Below are 17999 nucleotides of genomic sequence, written 5' to 3' on the forward strand. Positions count from 1 at the left end.
CTCCGTGGAGTGGTTGCTCTTGAAGCCAGACTGCTTGGTGTCCAGGAGGTTGTTCTGTGTGAGAAAATTTGAGAGTTGATTAAAAACATCTCTTTCAAGTGTTTTTGAAAGAAAAGGGAGTAGGGAAACAGGTCTGTAGTTGTCAACTATAGCAGGGTTGAGTGATGGTTTTATAAGCAGTGGGGTAACTCGTGCTTGCTTAAATGAGGTAGGGTATGTGCCAGTAGAGAGCGATGTGTTAAAGATGTGTGTGAGTGCAGGTAATAGTGTGGGAGAGATGGACTGAACAAGGTGAGAAGGGATAGGGTCAAGAGGACAGGTTGTGGGATGGCTAGAGAGGAGGAGTTTAGAGACATCAGGTCTCTGAGAGGGGAAAGACGGAAGTCAGTTGGGAGTTACATGGAGGAGGAGTCAGTCTATGCATGTCTGGGGCTGAGGACAGGTTCCTGATTGATGTAACCTTGTTGGTAAAGAAAGTAGCAAAGTCATCTGCAATGAGAGAAGTATGGGAAGGGGGAGGAGGGGGGCAGAGTAGAGAGGAAAAGGTTTTGAAAAGAATGTGGGTGTTGGGAGAACTAAGAATCTTCTCTTGGTAGAATGTAGCTTTAGCAATGGAGATGCTATTGGAAAAAGAAGAAAGAAGTGTCTGGTAATTGGTTAGGTCAATTGGGTTGTTTGATTTGTGCCATTTCCTTTCAGATGCTCGTAGTTTGGCCCGGTTGCTACGCAGAGCTGCTGAGAGCCAAGGACTAGAGGGTGATGTGCGAGCAGGTCTGGAGGTTAGGGGGCATATGCTGTCAAGAGAAGATGTTAGAGTGAAACATAGCATGTTGGTTGCGGTGTTTAAGTCAAGTGAGGAAAGGTGGCTTTCAGAGGGAAGTAAGGTTGTGACAACGGAGGAGAAATGTGAGGGGGAAAGGGAGCGAAGATTGTGAAGAAAAGAGATAGAGGGAGGAGACATTGATGGTGGTGAGGGGAGAGAAATAGAGAACTGGATAAAGAAATGGTCAGAGGTGTGGAGAGGAGTAATGAGAAGATTATGTGTGGTGCAATTACGTGTGAGGATGAGGTCAAGCTGTTTACCGGCTTTGTGGGTTGCTGGTGTGGTGAACTGCTTGAGGTCGAATGTGGGAAGGAGGACAAGAAAGTCAGCTGAGCCCAATCCTCTACTCCCTCTTCACTCATGGTTGCATATCTGTGTTCTAACTCCATAATCAAGTCTGCAGATGACACTGCGGTGGTAGGCCTGATCAGTCACGATGATGAGAGGAAGGTGAGGGAAGAGATTCAACACCTGACAGTGTGACTTGAGTCAGGGCGGAGTGGACAGCTGAGGCGATGGCATTCACTGTTGACCTGTTGGGTCTGTAGACGAATTGATATGGGTCCAGTGCTGGGGGCATGTTTTCAGGTGAGAGAGGACCAGCCTCTCAAAACACTTGACAATGATGGGAGTGAGAGAGACAGGGTGGAAGTCGTTGAGGGTCATTGCAGCAGCATGTTTTGGTACTTGTACAATGGTGGCTGTCTTGAAGGAGGTAGGGACAACTGTCTAAGCAAGTTGAAAATCTTGATGAAGACCTCAGCCAACTGCTCTGTACAGGCCCTGAACCTGGGATGCCATCAGGGCCAGCAGCTTTATGTGCATTTACCCTGCTCAGGGTGGAGCACACATCACTGGTGGAGAATGTGAGTGGCAGGTCATCTAGTTGGAGCTCATCTTTGTTTGGTGGTATTTGGTGTATCCATGATCAAAGTGAGCATAGAAGGTGTTAAGATCATCTGGAAGGGAGACGTCACTTGCTGAGGGGGTGTTGTTGGTTGATTTATAGTCAGTGAGGCCTGGATGCCTGCCCGTATGTGTCGGGGGTCATGGTTCTTGAAGCTGTACTCTATCTGATAGTACATAAGGTATGATACTAGCAATACTACTGGGATAGAACAGCAGAATGACACTGAAGTGAAAATGATATGGGCAAAAAAGAGTTTGTTACAATATAATAATATAACATTAAAATAATGATGCATGTGTTGATTCTGCAATTTAGGTTATTATAATTGTTATGCACAATCCAGACTTTCATGTAACTTGTTCTTATACCTGTTGCTGACTGTGGTGTTAGCATAACTAGCACTGCTAAATTACACATTAATAAAGTTACTGCAAAACGTTCTATGAGATGAGGCTTCTAGCAGGTGACTTTTCATGAGCAGACAGACAACAGAGTGAGCATGGCAGAAAGTTGAGGTGTCCCAGGAGCCACTAAAGAAATATTTTCAATGAGTGGGGCACACCCTGCATGCCATGCAGAACAGAGAGTGTGTGCAATCCTGTGTGAAACTGCCTCAAGTGAACTATAGTGTGTCTGATAATTGCGTGCCCGGGTGGCGCTGTATGCCACACCTCAGTGTGTTGCTTTCCTAGGCGTTTGCATATATTTCTTATGCCAGGATACACAACTGCATAGAATTTGTATAAATTGACTTGGAAAATAATAATGACACTAGGCTATTTCAGAATACATGTTGAACAAGGCTATGATCTTTCTTTATTTCACAGATCGACCTTGGGGGATTGGCGGGAGTTCTCCTTACTGGTTTTGACAGAAGGCATCAGGGAATGGATGGAGTTGGGGTGATCTTAGCTAATCTAGTTAACATGATTTCCGTGCTGGTCTTACCTGCAAATGCTTCCTTAAATTAGATGTCGAGCCATTCGATAAAGACTTAATAGCTGGAAGGCATAGTTTGCATTGTACTGTGATGTATTTGTTTCCATTTGCTCCTTTATAGACAAAATAATGTAATGCATTTTTTCCAGTGGCCATCGTCGTGATAAACAGCCGTTTTGACGTGCCTCTACAGCAGAATGATTAGAAACAGACGCCATGACTGGCAAGAAGGAACTAGTTGTCTATATTGCCTTATGCCAAAATATAAATTTCTTTGCTTTTAAATAATCAAAATATGTAATCTCGATAGTATTCCCTTTTCTTTTCTTTTTTAAAATGTACCTGTAATCTGATTACTCTGTTTTCTGAAGTAACTGTAACAGATTACAGTTACCAGTTTTTTGTATCCTGATGATGTAACACCATTACATGTATTCTGTTACTCCCCAAGCTTGGTTACATGGTGATGTTAAGTCCGTCTTGCATTATTGTATTAACCAGTAGGGGTCCGTAAATTGTTATCGAGCTTACAGCTTGAGTGAAGAGGCAGCCTTGAGAATGGGAATTCATGCAGTAAAAATCTTTCTGTCAACTTAAAACTTTAAAACAACTCAAATATCTTCCTCATGGGTTACTTTACATTTAACTTGAAAAATTTTCCCTGTCGTAATTTTTTATTTTATTTATTTATTTATTTATTTTTACATCTATTCAAGTAAGATTTGAAACAGTCAGCCAAGGTATACATCCAGATTAAACAGGATTTATTAAAGTAAAGCACTTGAGTAACAAGCGTTGACTCTCCTACTTTATCGAAGTTTTAAAGCAAAGCAATATAATATATATATATATATATATATATATATATATATATATATATATATATATATATATATATATATATATATATATACATACAGTGGATCTAAAAAATCTAACCTATTAATTAAAGTGAAATACAATAAGAATCAGTTAGGGGAATTTAAAAAAAAAAGTACAGTAACACCATTTTATAATTGAGAATGTGGCAGTGTTCTAAACCAACCAATTACATTCAAAATCATGTTTAATACTAATTAGTGTACACCTGCCATCAATTAAAGTGACTGATTAACCTCAAATAAAGTACAGTTGTTCCTATAGGATTTTCATGACATACTCTTGGTATAACCCAACTAGAAAAGCCATGGGATACAAAGTGGCACGAAATGGAGACTAAGATGGAAGCAAGTGCAGGTGTGGCAGTTTAATAAAATAACAAGTCCAAGGGATCAGGCAGAAATCAATAAACAGATACAGGCAGAGGTCAGGTGATCAGGTAAACAGTCCAAACAAGGCAAGGCAAATAGGCGAGGTCAAAAACAAGAACAAATTCAAAACCAGAATAAACAAACAAGGTATCAAGTCTTCGTAATGGCAGAGACAAAATGTAACTGAGCGTATACTTTGCCTTGAACATGGGCACATGAGGGGTTTAAATAACAAACATAATCAGGGGTGAAACACAAAACAGCTGAGTACAATGATGCCACATAAGGGAAACAACCAATGACAATACAGTGGAGATGGACAGTGGTGATACAGTGGTGGAGACAGGACATTAACCATAACAAATCACACGTGTCAAAAATCAACAAAGTCAATGTCACTATAAAACCCGGAAGCGTGTGCTCGCACTTCGGGCTTCGGAGCATGCTGCGTACTCCCATGCTAGCAGGAAGAGAAATCATGACAGAGCCCCGCCCCCAAGGGCCCTATTCCCGGAGAGCCAAAAAACATTCCCTCCCCTCCCTCCCCTCTGGGCAAAATGTATTCACAGCCCCTCAGGTCCCAAGGCAGGCACTGTCACACAGATAGCAGGCTCCTCAAGGAGCCAAGGAGCAGGCATGAGGCTGTGGCAGGTTCGCTGGGGTCCCTAGGCAGCACCCAGGTGTGGGAAGCTTGATCGTCAGCTTCGTTGGAACAAGAAGGCAGAGTGATGTCCTCAGCGGAACAGGATGGCAGAGTGACGTCCTCAGTGGAACAGGATGGCAGAGCGACTTCCTCACCAGATCAGGATGGCAGAGTGATGTCCTCAGCGGAACAGGATGGCAGAACTTGGTTGGCTGCGTCAGGAGATTCAAGCATGAGCAGAACTTGGTTGGCTGTCTCATTGACTTTGGACAGGGACATGGCTTGAGAGGTCGTCTCGTTGACCTCGGCCAGGAACGTGTCTTCTGAGGTCGTCTTGTCGACCTCGGACAGGAACATGTCTTGGGAGGCTACCTCATCGACCTTGGACATGAACTTGGCTTGGGAGGCCGCCTCGTCGACCCCAGACAAGAAGTTGACTTGGGAGGCCGCCTCATTGACTCAGACAGGAACATGACTTCGGAGGCCGTCTCGTCACCTTCAGACAGGAACATGGCTTGAGAGGCCATCTCTTTACTCTCCGACAGGAACTTGGCTTGAGATGCCATCTCATCAATCTCGTTCAGGAACTTGGCGTGCTCTCTGAGGTCCAGGAGTGGGGCATCTCTTCCGCACCGCAGAGAGATGACATGATGTCCCCAGCCTGGCTTGAATGCTGAGCGATGGCTACTATGCAGCCAGCAGGTGAAACAAAGCTCAAAACGGAGTCAGAGGGGATAGCAACATTCCCCATGAAGCTAGAGGGAGGAGTGACACTCTCTGTGAGGTCTGAGGGGGAGCGAAGTTCTCCTCGAGGCCAGTGGTAGGAGCAAAGTTCTCCACGAGGACAGAGAGGGGAGCGATGCTTTGTGTGAAGCATAAGGGGGGAGTGATGTCCTCTGTAGAGCAGGAAGGAGGAGCGACATACGGCGCGAAACAAAGAAAAGGAACGGCATCTTCAGTGGAGCATGGAGGTAGAGTGACATCCTCAGGGAAGCAGGATGGCAGAGCAACGTCCGCAGCCGAGCAGGATGGCAGAGCAATGTCCTCAGTGGAGTAGGAAGTCAGGGTGATATCTGAAGTGGAGCGTGGCATAGTGACATCTGAGGCGGAGCAGGGAAGAAAATCGGAGCTCTTGGCTGCAACGGGAGGTGGAGAAACATCCTCAACTGAACAGGGAGGCTGAGTGGCATCCTCAGTCGAGCAGGGAGACTGAGCATTGATCTCCGTCGACTCTGCAGGCTGAACTACATCCACAGTGGGGGAGGGAAAGTGGGAGATAGTTGAAGTCTGGTTGGAAGGCTCCACCATGACATACCCCCTGATGGCGTACATCATATTGAGCCACTCCTGATTGGCTCGAATTAGGGAGAATTTCCCCTCCTTCTCCCACCTCCACGTAATGGAGTCTGAGACGGAAGCAAGTGCAGGTATGGCAGTTTAATAAAATAAAAAGTCCAAGGGATCAGACAGAAATCAATAAACATAGACAGGCAGAGGTCAGGTGATCAGGCAAACAGTCTAAACAAGGCAAGGCAAAAAGACGAGGTCAAAAACAAGAACAAAGTCAAAACCAGAATAAACAAACAAGGTATCAAGTCTTGGAAATGGCAGAGACAAAATGTAACTGAGCATATACTTCGCATTGAACATAGACACACGAGGGGTTTAAATAACAAATGCAATTTCAAACTTGTGAAACACAAGTACAATGATGACACGTAAGGGAAACAGCCAATGACAATATGGGGCAGAGACAGGAAATAAACCATAACAAAACACACGTGTCAAAATTCAACAAAGTAAATGTCACTGTAAAACCCAGAAGCCCACACTCGCAGTTTGAGCTTCAGAGCATGCTGCATGCTCCTGCACTAGCACAAGGGGAAATCATGACAAAAAGAGCTTAAAAAGCAGGCATGGAATCTCTTTGTTGAAAAATATCAATCAGGAGAGGGTTACAAACAATTTCCAAGGTATTGGATATACCATGGAACAATGTAAAGACAATAAGCCACAAGTGGAGAAAATATGGCACAACAGTGACACTACTAAGAACATGATGTCCCTCTGAATATGATAAGAAGACCAGAAGAAAATTGTTCAGAGAGGTTACCAAGAGGCCTACAGCAATATTAAAAGAATTGTAGTAATTTCTGGGAAGTACTGGTTGCTCCCTACATGTGAGAACAATCTCCCAAATTCTTCATATGTATAGGCTACAGGGTAGGGTGGCAAGAAGGAAGCCTTTAAAAAAAAAAAATTTAAAAAATGAATTAATCATCTAATTTCCAAAAACCTTGTAGAGTGTGATTGCAGCAAAGGGTCTGAATTCTTCTGCAAATGTATTGGTTTATTCTATTAGAAATTAGTTTATTTGTTTTCATTATAATGGAGTATTATTTTTGCAGATTTCCGAGAGCACTGTATATTATCCAGACCCTTAACCAGACAATGGTTAAAGATATAAAATAAGAAGTGGCTTTTAAACACTGTAAGGTGTGTTTCCACCAGAAGCAACACAGAAATACCAAAAATTTGAGTAAGTTTCAAAAGAAACTTATTTCAAAAGAAACAGAACCTATTATTAACCTATTTCAAAAGAAACAGAATTTCTGAGACTTATAAAATTTTCATGTCAATATAGTACTTGTGCTAATAGTGCATACAGTTAAATAGTCTGTTTCATAACATTTCTTTGCTCTGGAAACATCCTGCAGTCTGCAATAAGATATTGTTTATGTAATTTTTTAATCTATAGAAAAGATGCGGTTAGAAAATAATAATAATAAGTATTAATGTTACAGTTTGTACACACAAAAATGGCATTGTAGCTCAGGTTGAAATTAAATCTGACACCTCTCTTATAGTTTTTACTAACCCTTTACTAACATTTCATTTCAAGTCACATAACCTCAGAATTGAGTTATTACCTACACAGAACCCAGCATATAGAGGATGAGGGTGAGAGAATGTGGTGTGGACTCTGTGGAGGAGCCTCATCGTGTCAGAGATGCTGTAGAAGGACAGAGTTGTACCTGCACTGTGATCCACATACACTCCTATTCTGGAGGATGCTGGACCTCGGAGCTCAGTCTTAATTTTGTTGTGCCAGAAAGCGACAGAGGAAGGGGAACACTGCAGACTCCAGGACTGATTGTTGTACCCAAACAAACACTCATTTGCCCCTCCTTTCCTGCTGATCTCTTTATAGGAGACTGATATGGACACATCACCGCTCCACTCCACCTCCCAGTAACAGCGTCCACACAAACTCTCCTTACACAACACCTGAGTCCAGGAGTCAAATCTCTCTGGATGATCAGGGTATGGCTGTTCTGTCCTGTTGCGCTTCACCACTCTGTTCTTCTCAGACAGAATGAGTCGACGATGTACCGTGTTGGGATCCAGAATCAGATAGCAGAAATCTAAAACAATAAAATGTCCACAGGTTAGATATTAATGGGAAGTGGCACCTCAGTGGTTAAGAACGTGGACGACTGGTTGAAAGGTTGTGAGTTCAAATCACAGCACCAATAAGCTGCCACTGCTGGGCCCTTGAGCAAGGCCTTTAACTCTTAACTGCTCAGCTGTATAAATGTGATAAATGTAAATCACGCTGTGTGTCTGCCAAATGCCATAAATGTTAATCACAGGATTTAAAATAAGTGTGTGTGTGAGTGTGTGTGTGTATTTTACACTTACACCGCAGTAAATCCTCTCTGCTTTTCTGAAGTACTACAGCTGTGGAAATAAAATGGAAACAGAAATATTGACATGGAAACAGTTTAAAGCCTTGTTTCAGACAGATACATCAATTAAATTGCCACCTTGTGGACGGATTTTGTTGAATTCCTCTTCACAGATTTTCTCGACTTGTTGTTTCAGATTTGAGAGAGATTTCCTCACTCCAACAAATGAGAGATGTTGATTGACAGTGAAGCTGGGTGAGTCCTCAGATCCAGGAGAAACACAGAGAGACGGGAAACACTACAGAGAGGAAACACATAACAGAGAAGGAGAAGAATGTAGGACAGGAACGAATGAATCTCAGACTGTGTCAGACCAAAGACATACTTGTGATCTCAGACAGGAACATTTATTGTGCTGTAACAAGTTCCCTTTCAAAGGGAACTCCACGTTGCGTTTAGCATAACACTATGGGAGTGCCCTTGCGCGTGACCGGCACCTGAATCTTGTGTAAAATCATTCCTATTTATAGGTCTGCCGTGATCAGGTGACGTGGCATTTAAGTGGATTGCGTGATATATAATGGCACCTGTGAACCGCTCCATCAGCCTCAATATCTTCAGCAAGACTGCATGTTGGTTGTTTGTGGAAAGAAACAAAAAGATGCTTCATTTCCTCTCTATCTTTTCTCAAAATCTCTTTTCTATCCCTTTAAGAAAAGAGAGGGAAAAAAAGGAATGAGCGAGAGAGAAAAATATGAGTGAGAGAATTCAGGAAGCGTGTTACGCCTTGCTCCTGTTTCATCATGGGGAGTAGTGCACACTTTCTGTGTGAAGTGTTTAGGAATGGAGCATGCGACAGCAGCCCTCGAGAGGTCTGACTGCGCATTATAACGCCTACATTAGGCAGCTCCGCTCACGACTTGGTCTCTTCTTGGAAGCCAAAGCAAGTTGGGTTTCAGAGCCTCGCGGCTCTGGGCCGGCCGCTGCCGAGGTAGCTAGCTGTCTCAGGTCCGGGGGATCCCTTATGGATCCGGAAGAGGAGCCTCTTGCTCTGTCTTCCGGGTCTCTTGCTCTGTCTTCCGGGTCCGGCTCTCCAATGGATTTTATAGCTCGCATCGTGACTCCTCCTTCCGCTATGGACAGCCAAAAAAACACACACACACACACACACACACACACACACACACACACACACACACACACAAATAATAGTAATAATTCCTCTCTGACTCCGAGGAGCCAGAAGGGTGTACTAAAAACTGAGAGCAACATATAAAGAGTTGCTTGAAGTGATTACTAAGGCTGGATGAGCTTTTTTCTCTCCACTGAAAGTAAATCCCTCACCCTGCAGAAAACTCCCCTTTCTTCCAGTAGTGCATGACAAAATAGCTACCTCGCTCAATCGACGGCAGATAATTTAGGGGGGCCGGCTTTGCCATCCAAGCCACTGTGTAAGGCCACCGTGGGTGTTCAAAGCCTATGCAGTATTAGTCTTGCTTGTGGGTCACTGCATACAGTGACAGGGTTGAAGGCCTACCAAGCAGACCTGCTGAGTGAGTTCAACATATGGTGGCATTAAGCCAGTTCCTTCCCTGTTGTGTCGAGTTTACCCAGGCATCCATCACAGAAGGCAAGTATGGCAGCCCGCCAACCCCTGCAGACAGCCAGGGGAACCGGGCGTCCACAGTCACGGCCTGTTACTAGGCCTGATCTGATAATGGTCCTAAAGGCCAAGCAGACAAAGAAGAGCGGTCCTGAGGGGCCATGGAGGGATGTATCAAGGGACATGAGGTTATTAGGGCAGTTAGCCCCCAGTGCTACTGTAGTGCCTTCCCGAGCTAAAGCTGTCCCGAATTTTCAGTGTTCTCTGTTCAGCGAGCTGTCACAGGGCAACGGAAATCTGATGCTTTCCCTCCAATAGAATGTGGAATAGTTAACGTCACTAAAAGACCATCTGGCAGCGTGGAAACTACTGCCAAATGTGTCTCCATGGGTTCTGTCTACCGTAGAAAAGGGTACCGGGTCCAGTTTAGAGCTCGACACCCCCGGTTCAGAGGTGTGCTCACCACAGTAGTCAGCACAGACCAGAGCCTGACGTTAGCGCAGGAGGTAAGATTACTCTTGGACAAAGGGGCCATAGAACATGTACCCCGTTGCCTGAGGGAGGGAGGTTTTTACAGCCGTTATTTCCTGATCCGCAAAAAAATAGAGGAGTATACAGCCAATTTTAGATCTGCGTCATCTGAACTGTACTCTTCAGACATACAGGTTCAAGATGCTGAAGCCCAAACTTATCATTCCACAGATTCAGTTTGTGACGAGAGATCTAAAAGGTGCGTTTTCCACATAGTCAAGATCGGGTTCTTCCCTTCGGGCTAGCTTTATCCCCTCGCACTTTCACAAAGTGCATGGATGTCATTCTGGCTCCATTGTGACTCCAGGGCATCCGTGTACTAAACTACCTGCACGACTGGTTAATTCTAGCACGATCCAGGGAATTGGCGGTTCAACATCGAGATGTTGTTCTCACCCACATGAAGAGCTTGGGGCTCAGGTTGAACCTCAGAAAAATATGCTTTCTCTAGTGCAGTGGACAGCTTTTCTAGGGGTTATAAGGGTTCTACTATGATGAGGGCGTTTCTATCCCCAACATGCATAGGGTCAATCCTATCAACGTTGAGCAAGATAAAGCTGGATCTTGGCATCCTCTCCAGTCTCTATGGGAGACTATTGGAGCTTATGGCAGCAGCAGCCTACGTCAATTGAGAGGTTACCATGTGTTTACAGACAACACAGCGGTGGTCTCATATATTGACTACCATGGAGGATTATGCCCGCGCCCCCTGTTTAGTCAGGCGCAACTAATTCTTCTCTGGACAGAGGGAAAGTTTTGGCAGTGAGTGCAACGTACATTCTGGGCAACTGAGGTTGTAGAGACCATGTTGAACCCTAGAGCACAATCCATGTGGAAATTATATGTGCTCAAGTGGCGGCTTTTTGTCTTGTGGTGTGAGGAATGCTAGCTAGACCCAGTAAACTGCGCAATAGCTACAGTCCTGGAGTTCTTACAAGGATGTTTCTGAGCAGGATGGGCTCCTTCTACAATCAGGGTTTATGTGGCGACCATTTTGGCCAGCCACGCCCCTGTTGATGGAGCCTCTATGGGGCAACATCCTCTAACATTGAGGTTTATGCGTGGTGTCAGGTGGCTGAGGTCCATCTGCAGGCTGCGCATACCTTCCTGGGACCTTTCTATGGTCCTAGAAGGACTGTCAGGTGCCCCATTTGAGCCTTTAGTGTGGATCTACTCTCTCAAGCTGGAGGGCTGATTTATCACCCTCTGCCACAACTATGGAAACTCTGGGTCTGCCCCCTGAGGGGAACCAGCTCATACATTCTGGTCTCACAACTGAGGTTGTAGAGACCATGTTGAACCCTAGGGCACCATCCATGAGGAAATTGTATGCACTCAAGTGTCAGCTTTCTGGTCCTGGAAGGTCTGTCAGGTGCCCTATTTGAGCCCTCTCTGTTGCCCCTTCCTGCCTTGACTTTACTCCTGGATTAGCCAAAGCCTTCCTGTATTCTAGGCCAGATTATATTCCTAAAGTGACTACATCTGCTGCCCAGCCTGTGGTGTTGCAGGATTTTTGCCCTCCTCTGTTCCTCACACCAGAACAAGAGAGTATGCACCTGCTGTGTCCAGTAAGGGCTCTCTGTACTTACGTCCACAACTCCAGCCAGTGGTGTAAGTCAGAGCAGCTGCTGGTCTGCTTTGGCCGCAACAGTAGAGGTGATGCTGTGTCAAAGCAGCGCATCTCTAATTGGATAGTGGAAGCAATCTCTATCGCTTAGGAGGCGCATGGTCTTGCTCTGGGCATAAAGGCCCATTCCACTAGGGGGTTGCCTCCTTAAAGGCTTTGTCCAACGGGGTATCCTTACAGGATGTGTGTGCTGCTGCAGGGTGGTCTACACCACACACATTCATTCGATATTACAGCCTAGATATTCATTCTGCCCTGGGCTTGAGTGTCTTGCAGTGACCCTTGGGCTTGGGTCTTTTTGAACAGGCCGTACCCTCGGTATGAGGGAGTGGGTATTCTCGTTCCCATAGTGTTATGCTAAACGCAACTTGGAGTTCACTTTGAAAGGGAACGCCTGGGTTATTCCTGTAACCCTTTTCCCTAAGAAGGGAACGAGACGTTGCGTAGCTTTGTCATACCAGGGTAAGCCTGTGAATTGCGTCTTCGCTTCAGATAATAGAGGCTGACGGCACAGTTCATATATATATCATGCGACGCGCTTAATTGCCACATCACCTGATCATGGCAGGCCTATAAATAGGCATGATTTTACACAACATTCAGATGCCAGTCATGCGCAAGGGCATTCCCATAGTGTTATGCTAAACACAATGTCTCGTTCCCTTCTCAGGGAACAGGGTTACACGCGTAACCCAGATGCTCTTAGGAGGAAACTTTGTGAGGAACAGCGCCCTCTGTAGATCAGACAGTGAGTGTTACCTGGAGGAAGTGGATGTGATCGTGTGTGTGTGAAAGCTGCTCCAGCTCAGTGACTCTCCTCTTAAGATCAGCAATCTCCTGCTCCAGTTGCTTCAGGAGTTGTTCAGCTCGACTCAATTCAGCTTTCTCCTGAGCTCTGATCAGCTCCTTCACCTCCGAGCGCTTTTTCTCCATGGAGCTGATCAGCTCAGTAAAGATCCCCTCACTCTCATCTACCGCTGCCTGTGAACGCATCTGTAAGACACACAAACACACACACACACACACACACACACACACACACACACGATGGAGCTGCATCTAAAGATCAACTTTCTCTTACAATGACCCTATACTGTCTATATATATTGTGTGTGTGTGTGTGTGTGTGTGTGTGTATGTGTGTGTTTACTCCTTACCTTAATAGTGTCCACAGTCTGTTTCAGCTCCTGCACCTTCTTCTGCTTCTCCTGGATCCTCTGCTGGGATTTCATCTGCTCCTCCTTTACCTCATTCTGAGACAAATAAAATACATTTCATTATTTCTAAATCAGGAGCTCAGTGTGTCAATTGTAACAATTAACATGAATAAAATGAATAAGTTTTACTCAGGTTCTGTAGAATTATAGTGTACAACCCCAATTCCAAAAAAATTGGGACACTGCCTAAAATGTGAATAAAAACAGAATGCAATGATTTGCAATACACATAAACCCATATGTTATTCACATAGAAAGGTGTCAGGATTGGCGTCACAGAAAATTAATGTCCACTTAGGGTCATTTTCCCATAATGTTTTATGATCTAGCGCAAAGCAAAAGCCAGTCAGAAGTCCATCTAAAATTTTCATGTTCTACCCAATTTTTGCAGTAACATAATCCTGTCCGAGGTCGATGAGACAGCCTCCTAAGCCATGTTCCTTTCCGAGGGTGACGGTACGACCAACCAAGTTCGGCTCACACCTGAGTCTGTTGACATGGCCAACCAAGTTTTGCTCGCTCCTGAGTCTGCTGACACGGCCAACCAAATTCTGGTCATGCCAGAGTCTGCTGACACGGCCAACCAAGTTCAGCCTCCCCGCTCAGCTCAGGATATCGCTCTGCCTTCCTGTTCCGCTGAGGGCGTCGCTCTACCTTCTCGTCCCTTGCCTGGGTGCTGTCTAGCGACCCCGGTGAGCCTGCCCCAGCCTCATGCCTGCCCCTCGGCTCCTTGAGGAGCCTGTTATCTGTTGGACAATGCTTGCCTCCGTACCTGAGAAGCTGTGAAGACATTTTGCCCAGAGGGCCCGGACCACCGGTGGAAGGAGTGTTTTCTGGCACTCTGGGAGTAGCGCCTTTGGGGGTGGGGGGGACTGGGTTCTGTCATGATTTCCCCTCGCGCTAAGCACCAGAGTATGAAACTGTAAGGCAGGTGCCAAGATGTCTGAACCTAGAGAGAACTACTCAACGAACACTCAAACTTTCTCCTACAGAATTAGCATACACACCTGAGATAGCAGGAGTAGATAACTGAGTGGAGCCTGGAAGATCCTCACTTCTTCTCTCCCCCACACCCTTCTCTTTGTATTGAGATCACCCCAAAAATTAGCATTTCCATCGGAGTCAGCTTGGAAGATCCTCACTTCCTCTCTCCCCACACACTTCTATTTCTCTGTATTGAGATCACCTTAAACACACCCAAGGTCTAAATGCATTGCATAACATGTTTTAATGCGAATAAGATGTCAACTATACATGTTTACTATATTATACAAAAGGTCTCAGTGGAACTGGAAAATATGGTCTCATTCCCTCAACAGCAGTTCAAATAAAAATATTACATGACGTTAAAGGCATACCCTCCCAGGGTCCCTCACTCAAATTACCTCCTGTATGTAAATAAAGTACATCCTTCCACAAACATCAAATTATAATCACAAACAGCACCATTTGGTGGACACACAGAGCATCTGAGTATTTAGGGGAGAGCTGGCTAAAGATTCTAATTTTACTTAGATATTATTGGTCTGTCTCTGTAGATTTTACTGGTCGTGACCTCTGACTAGAGATAACGTTACTATAACTAAGTGTTACTATCTAAGGGGACTAATAAAGTACTATTTACGAATGGGTAAGCATGGGGCGGTCGTCTAAATAGTATTAATCAATTACCTCTGGCTAATGACCAAGACTGGCGAGTTTGTGACCATGAGATCCGTGCACATGACCAGCACGAGACTCGACACGGAATTCGAATGAACAAGTACAATTCAAAGTATAGAATAAATTAGAATCAATCAAGTATAGAAGATCAAAAATATCAAAATATGAATAACTAAGAAATAAATAAACATCAAGGTTTTTACAATTGGAGTCAGATTTAATTTAAGAGAGAGCCAAGCAGAATTGGAATGACAAATTTAAATATATTCACATCGCTTCAAAAGACATGAACTTGTGGGAATCCTTCTACCATGTAATTGGATACCGTCGTTGGAACAGTGAGTGGACCCCTACACAGCACGCTCCAAAGCTCAAAGTGCAAGCACATGCTTCTGGGTTTCACTGACACTGACTTTGTTTACTTTTGACACGTGTGTTTTGTTATGGTTTATGTCCTGCTTCCGCCCCTGTATTGTCATTGGTTGCTTCCCTCACATGTTATTGTTCTCAGCTGTTTTGTGTTTCACCCCTGATTACGTTTGTTATTTAAACCCCTTGTGTGTGTATATGCGTTGCGAAGTATTGTGTGAGTGTTATCACCATGCCAAACCTTTGTTCATCGTGTTTCATTTTATGGTCTTTGATCTCGCTTCTAGTTTCTTGTTTCACCTTGCTTGTTCAATGCCTGTCTGCAGATCGCCTGACCCATTGTCTGCTTCTGACCACACTTTTTTTTCACGATTTGGATTTGTCTGCCTATCTCTGATCTAATAAAGCTCTTATCTGCACTTGCATCCATCCTAAACCTCCATCATGTGACGGCTGTTTAAAGTGCAGTGATCGGTCTGATGTTTAACACTTCCTTACCAACAACCCTTTGACTTTCAGTAAAATTTCACTTCACTTCATATATATGAAACTGACAGAGAAATGGGGAATGTGCAGTACAGTGATATGAGGTAAGACAGCAAGTGACTAATTACAGTGAAAATGACATGAGTCAGAAATGTGCAAAAAGATAGAACATGAGGTATGATACTAGCAATAAAACTGAGATATAATGGCCAGATGACACTGCAGTACAAATTATATGGACAAATTAAGAGTTTATTTATTTTTACAAAATAAGAATATAACATTTGAATAATGATTCACGTATTGATTCTGGAATTTAGGTTATTAAAACTGTTTTAACTAGGGAACTAGGGAAGCATTTTGTTTTGCAATTTCACTGAGTTATTTTTTTGTATGGTACTATTAAAATATCCCTCCCCTATTTGAGGTTTCTAGCAGGTGACTTTTCATGAGCAGACAGACAGCAGCAAAGGTGTGAGGCATGGCAGAAAAGGCAAGTGTACCACAAGGAGACAATAAAGAATTCATTTTCAGTGAATGGGGCACACCCTGCATTGTGCACAAAACAGAGAGAGTGTGTAAACCTGTGTTAAACTGCCTCAAATGAGCTATGAACAAATGAACAAGTGTCTGAAAGCTGCATGCCTCCATGCCACACCTGCGCTTGTTGCTGCCATAGGTGGTTGCCTATATGGCTTATGCCAGGATCCACCACTGCATAGAATTTGTATAAATTGACTTTGAAAAGAATAATGACATCCAGTTCTCACCTGTTTTTCAGTTCTTTCTGCCTTAGTTGAAACTGTATCATGGCCTTTATGTTTATCCATCGTACACAAGTAACAGATGAAGCTTTGGTCAGTACGACAGTAGATCTCGATGAGTTTGTCATGCTCAGAGCAGATCTTCTCCTGGAGCTCTAGAAAGGCTTCGACTAACTTGTGCTTCTTAAAGGCAGGACCCTCTAAGTGAGGTTTAAGATGATCTTCACAATAGGAGGCCTGACACACCAGACAGGAATTAATGGCTTTACGTTTTCTCCCGGTGCAGAAATCACACGCCACATCTCCAGGTCCAGCGTAACAGTGAGCAGGAGAAACAGCTTGGAGTTCAGTCTTATTTTGTTTCTCCACCATTTCAGCCAGCATGTTGTTCCTGCGTAGAACAGGCCTTGGAGTGAAAGTCTCTCTACACTGGGGACAGCTGTAGACACCCTTCACATCCTCCTGATCCCAGAAGCCATTAATACACACCTTACAGAAATTGTGGCCACAGGGCGTAGTCACTGGATCCTTCAGATGATCTAGACACACTGGACAGATGAACCGATCCTGATCTACTGAAATACTGGCTTCTGCCATTTTCCTGCACTCACACACTGTGAGTGTTTTCTGCGAAAAGAGCTTCCTAGTTCTATTTGTGGTGCAGTGTGACAGGTTTTTTAAAGCCACGAAGGCGTGGCTTTAAAGAGACACGGAGTTCAGGTTTTGAAGAATGTAGAGAATTGTTTTGTGTAAATGTGATTCTCTGTGATTTACATATTCTCATTAAATGAATTCTGAATTCTTATAAATATCTTTGCTTCATGACCATATTTTGCATATTTGAATGCGTTTTTACATCATTGCTGGAAGGTTTGTAAATAAAGCATCAAAAACAGCACATCAGGAGAACATTTATGTCATAAAAGCTTTTAAAATGTGTCTGATGCAAAGTAAATAACAGAAACAATTTTTAAAACACCAAAGCAACTTTTTAGTCAGAAGTCTGAATGGATAAAGGAAGCAGCTGCATAAAGGAATAAATGAACTAAACTAAACATGGGGAGACAAGAGAAAGAAAGAGAAAGAGCTTGACAGCTAGACTAGACTCCGTATGGAAGCTGGAACTTTAATCTTATTACAGTGACTTCTACAACAATCTGATTTTTGGACTTTTCTATAGTAGGTTACATGGAGGTGTTACACCCAGCTTACATTATTATATTAACCAGTAGGCGTCAGTAAATTGTAATCAAGCTGACAGAGTGTGTAAAGAGGCAGCAATGAGAATGTGAATTCATGCAGTAAAAATCTTTGTGTCAACTTAAAACTTTAAAACTATACAAATATCTTTCTCATGGGTTACTCTATGTTTAACTGGAAAAATGTTAGCTATCATTTTGATATTTTTTTACATTTATTCAAGTAAACAGTCAGTCAGGTTATACACACAGTTTAAACAGGATTTATTAAAGTAAGACACTCGAGT

General features: G+C 43.8%; 1 protein-coding gene across 1 annotated transcript; it reads right to left on the reverse strand.

The window, feature by feature from the left end:
• Positions 1-3893: 3893 nt before the first annotated feature.
• Positions 3894-17149, reverse strand: LOC128628661 (tripartite motif-containing protein 16). Its single transcript, XM_047161440.2, has 6 exons — positions 16520-17149; positions 13173-13268; positions 12775-13008; positions 8393-8552; positions 8268-8306; positions 3894-7990 (listed from the first exon to the last, which is right to left on the reverse strand). Exons 1-6 carry the CDS (start codon positions 17108-17110, stop codon positions 7458-7460), a joined length of 1653 nt encoding a protein of 550 aa, XP_047017396.1. The 5' UTR covers positions 17111-17149; the 3' UTR covers positions 3894-7457.
• Positions 17150-17999: the final 850 nt, after the last annotated feature.

This window comes from Ictalurus punctatus, chromosome 17 (genome assembly GCF_001660625.3).
Source record: "Ictalurus punctatus breed USDA103 chromosome 17, Coco_2.0, whole genome shotgun sequence".
Taxonomy (NCBI): domain Eukaryota; kingdom Metazoa; phylum Chordata; class Actinopteri; order Siluriformes; family Ictaluridae; genus Ictalurus; species Ictalurus punctatus.

What these genes read in the sequence shown, in the direction of transcription:
- LOC128628661 (XM_047161440.2), bottom strand. Translation starts at nt 17,110, where the DNA reads ATGGCAGAAGCCAGTATTTCAGTAGATCAGGATCGGTTCATCTGTCCA. An exon ending in CAGAAAGAACTGAAAAACAG is followed by an intron (nt 13,269 to 16,519) that starts GTGAGAACTGGA and finishes TATTTGTCTCAG; the next exon opens with AATGAGGTAAAGGAGGAGCA. An exon ending in CAGAGAGGATTTACTGCGGT is followed by an intron (nt 7,991 to 8,267) that starts GTAAGTGTAAAA and finishes TTATTGTTTTAG; the next exon opens with ATTTCTGCTATCTGATTCTG.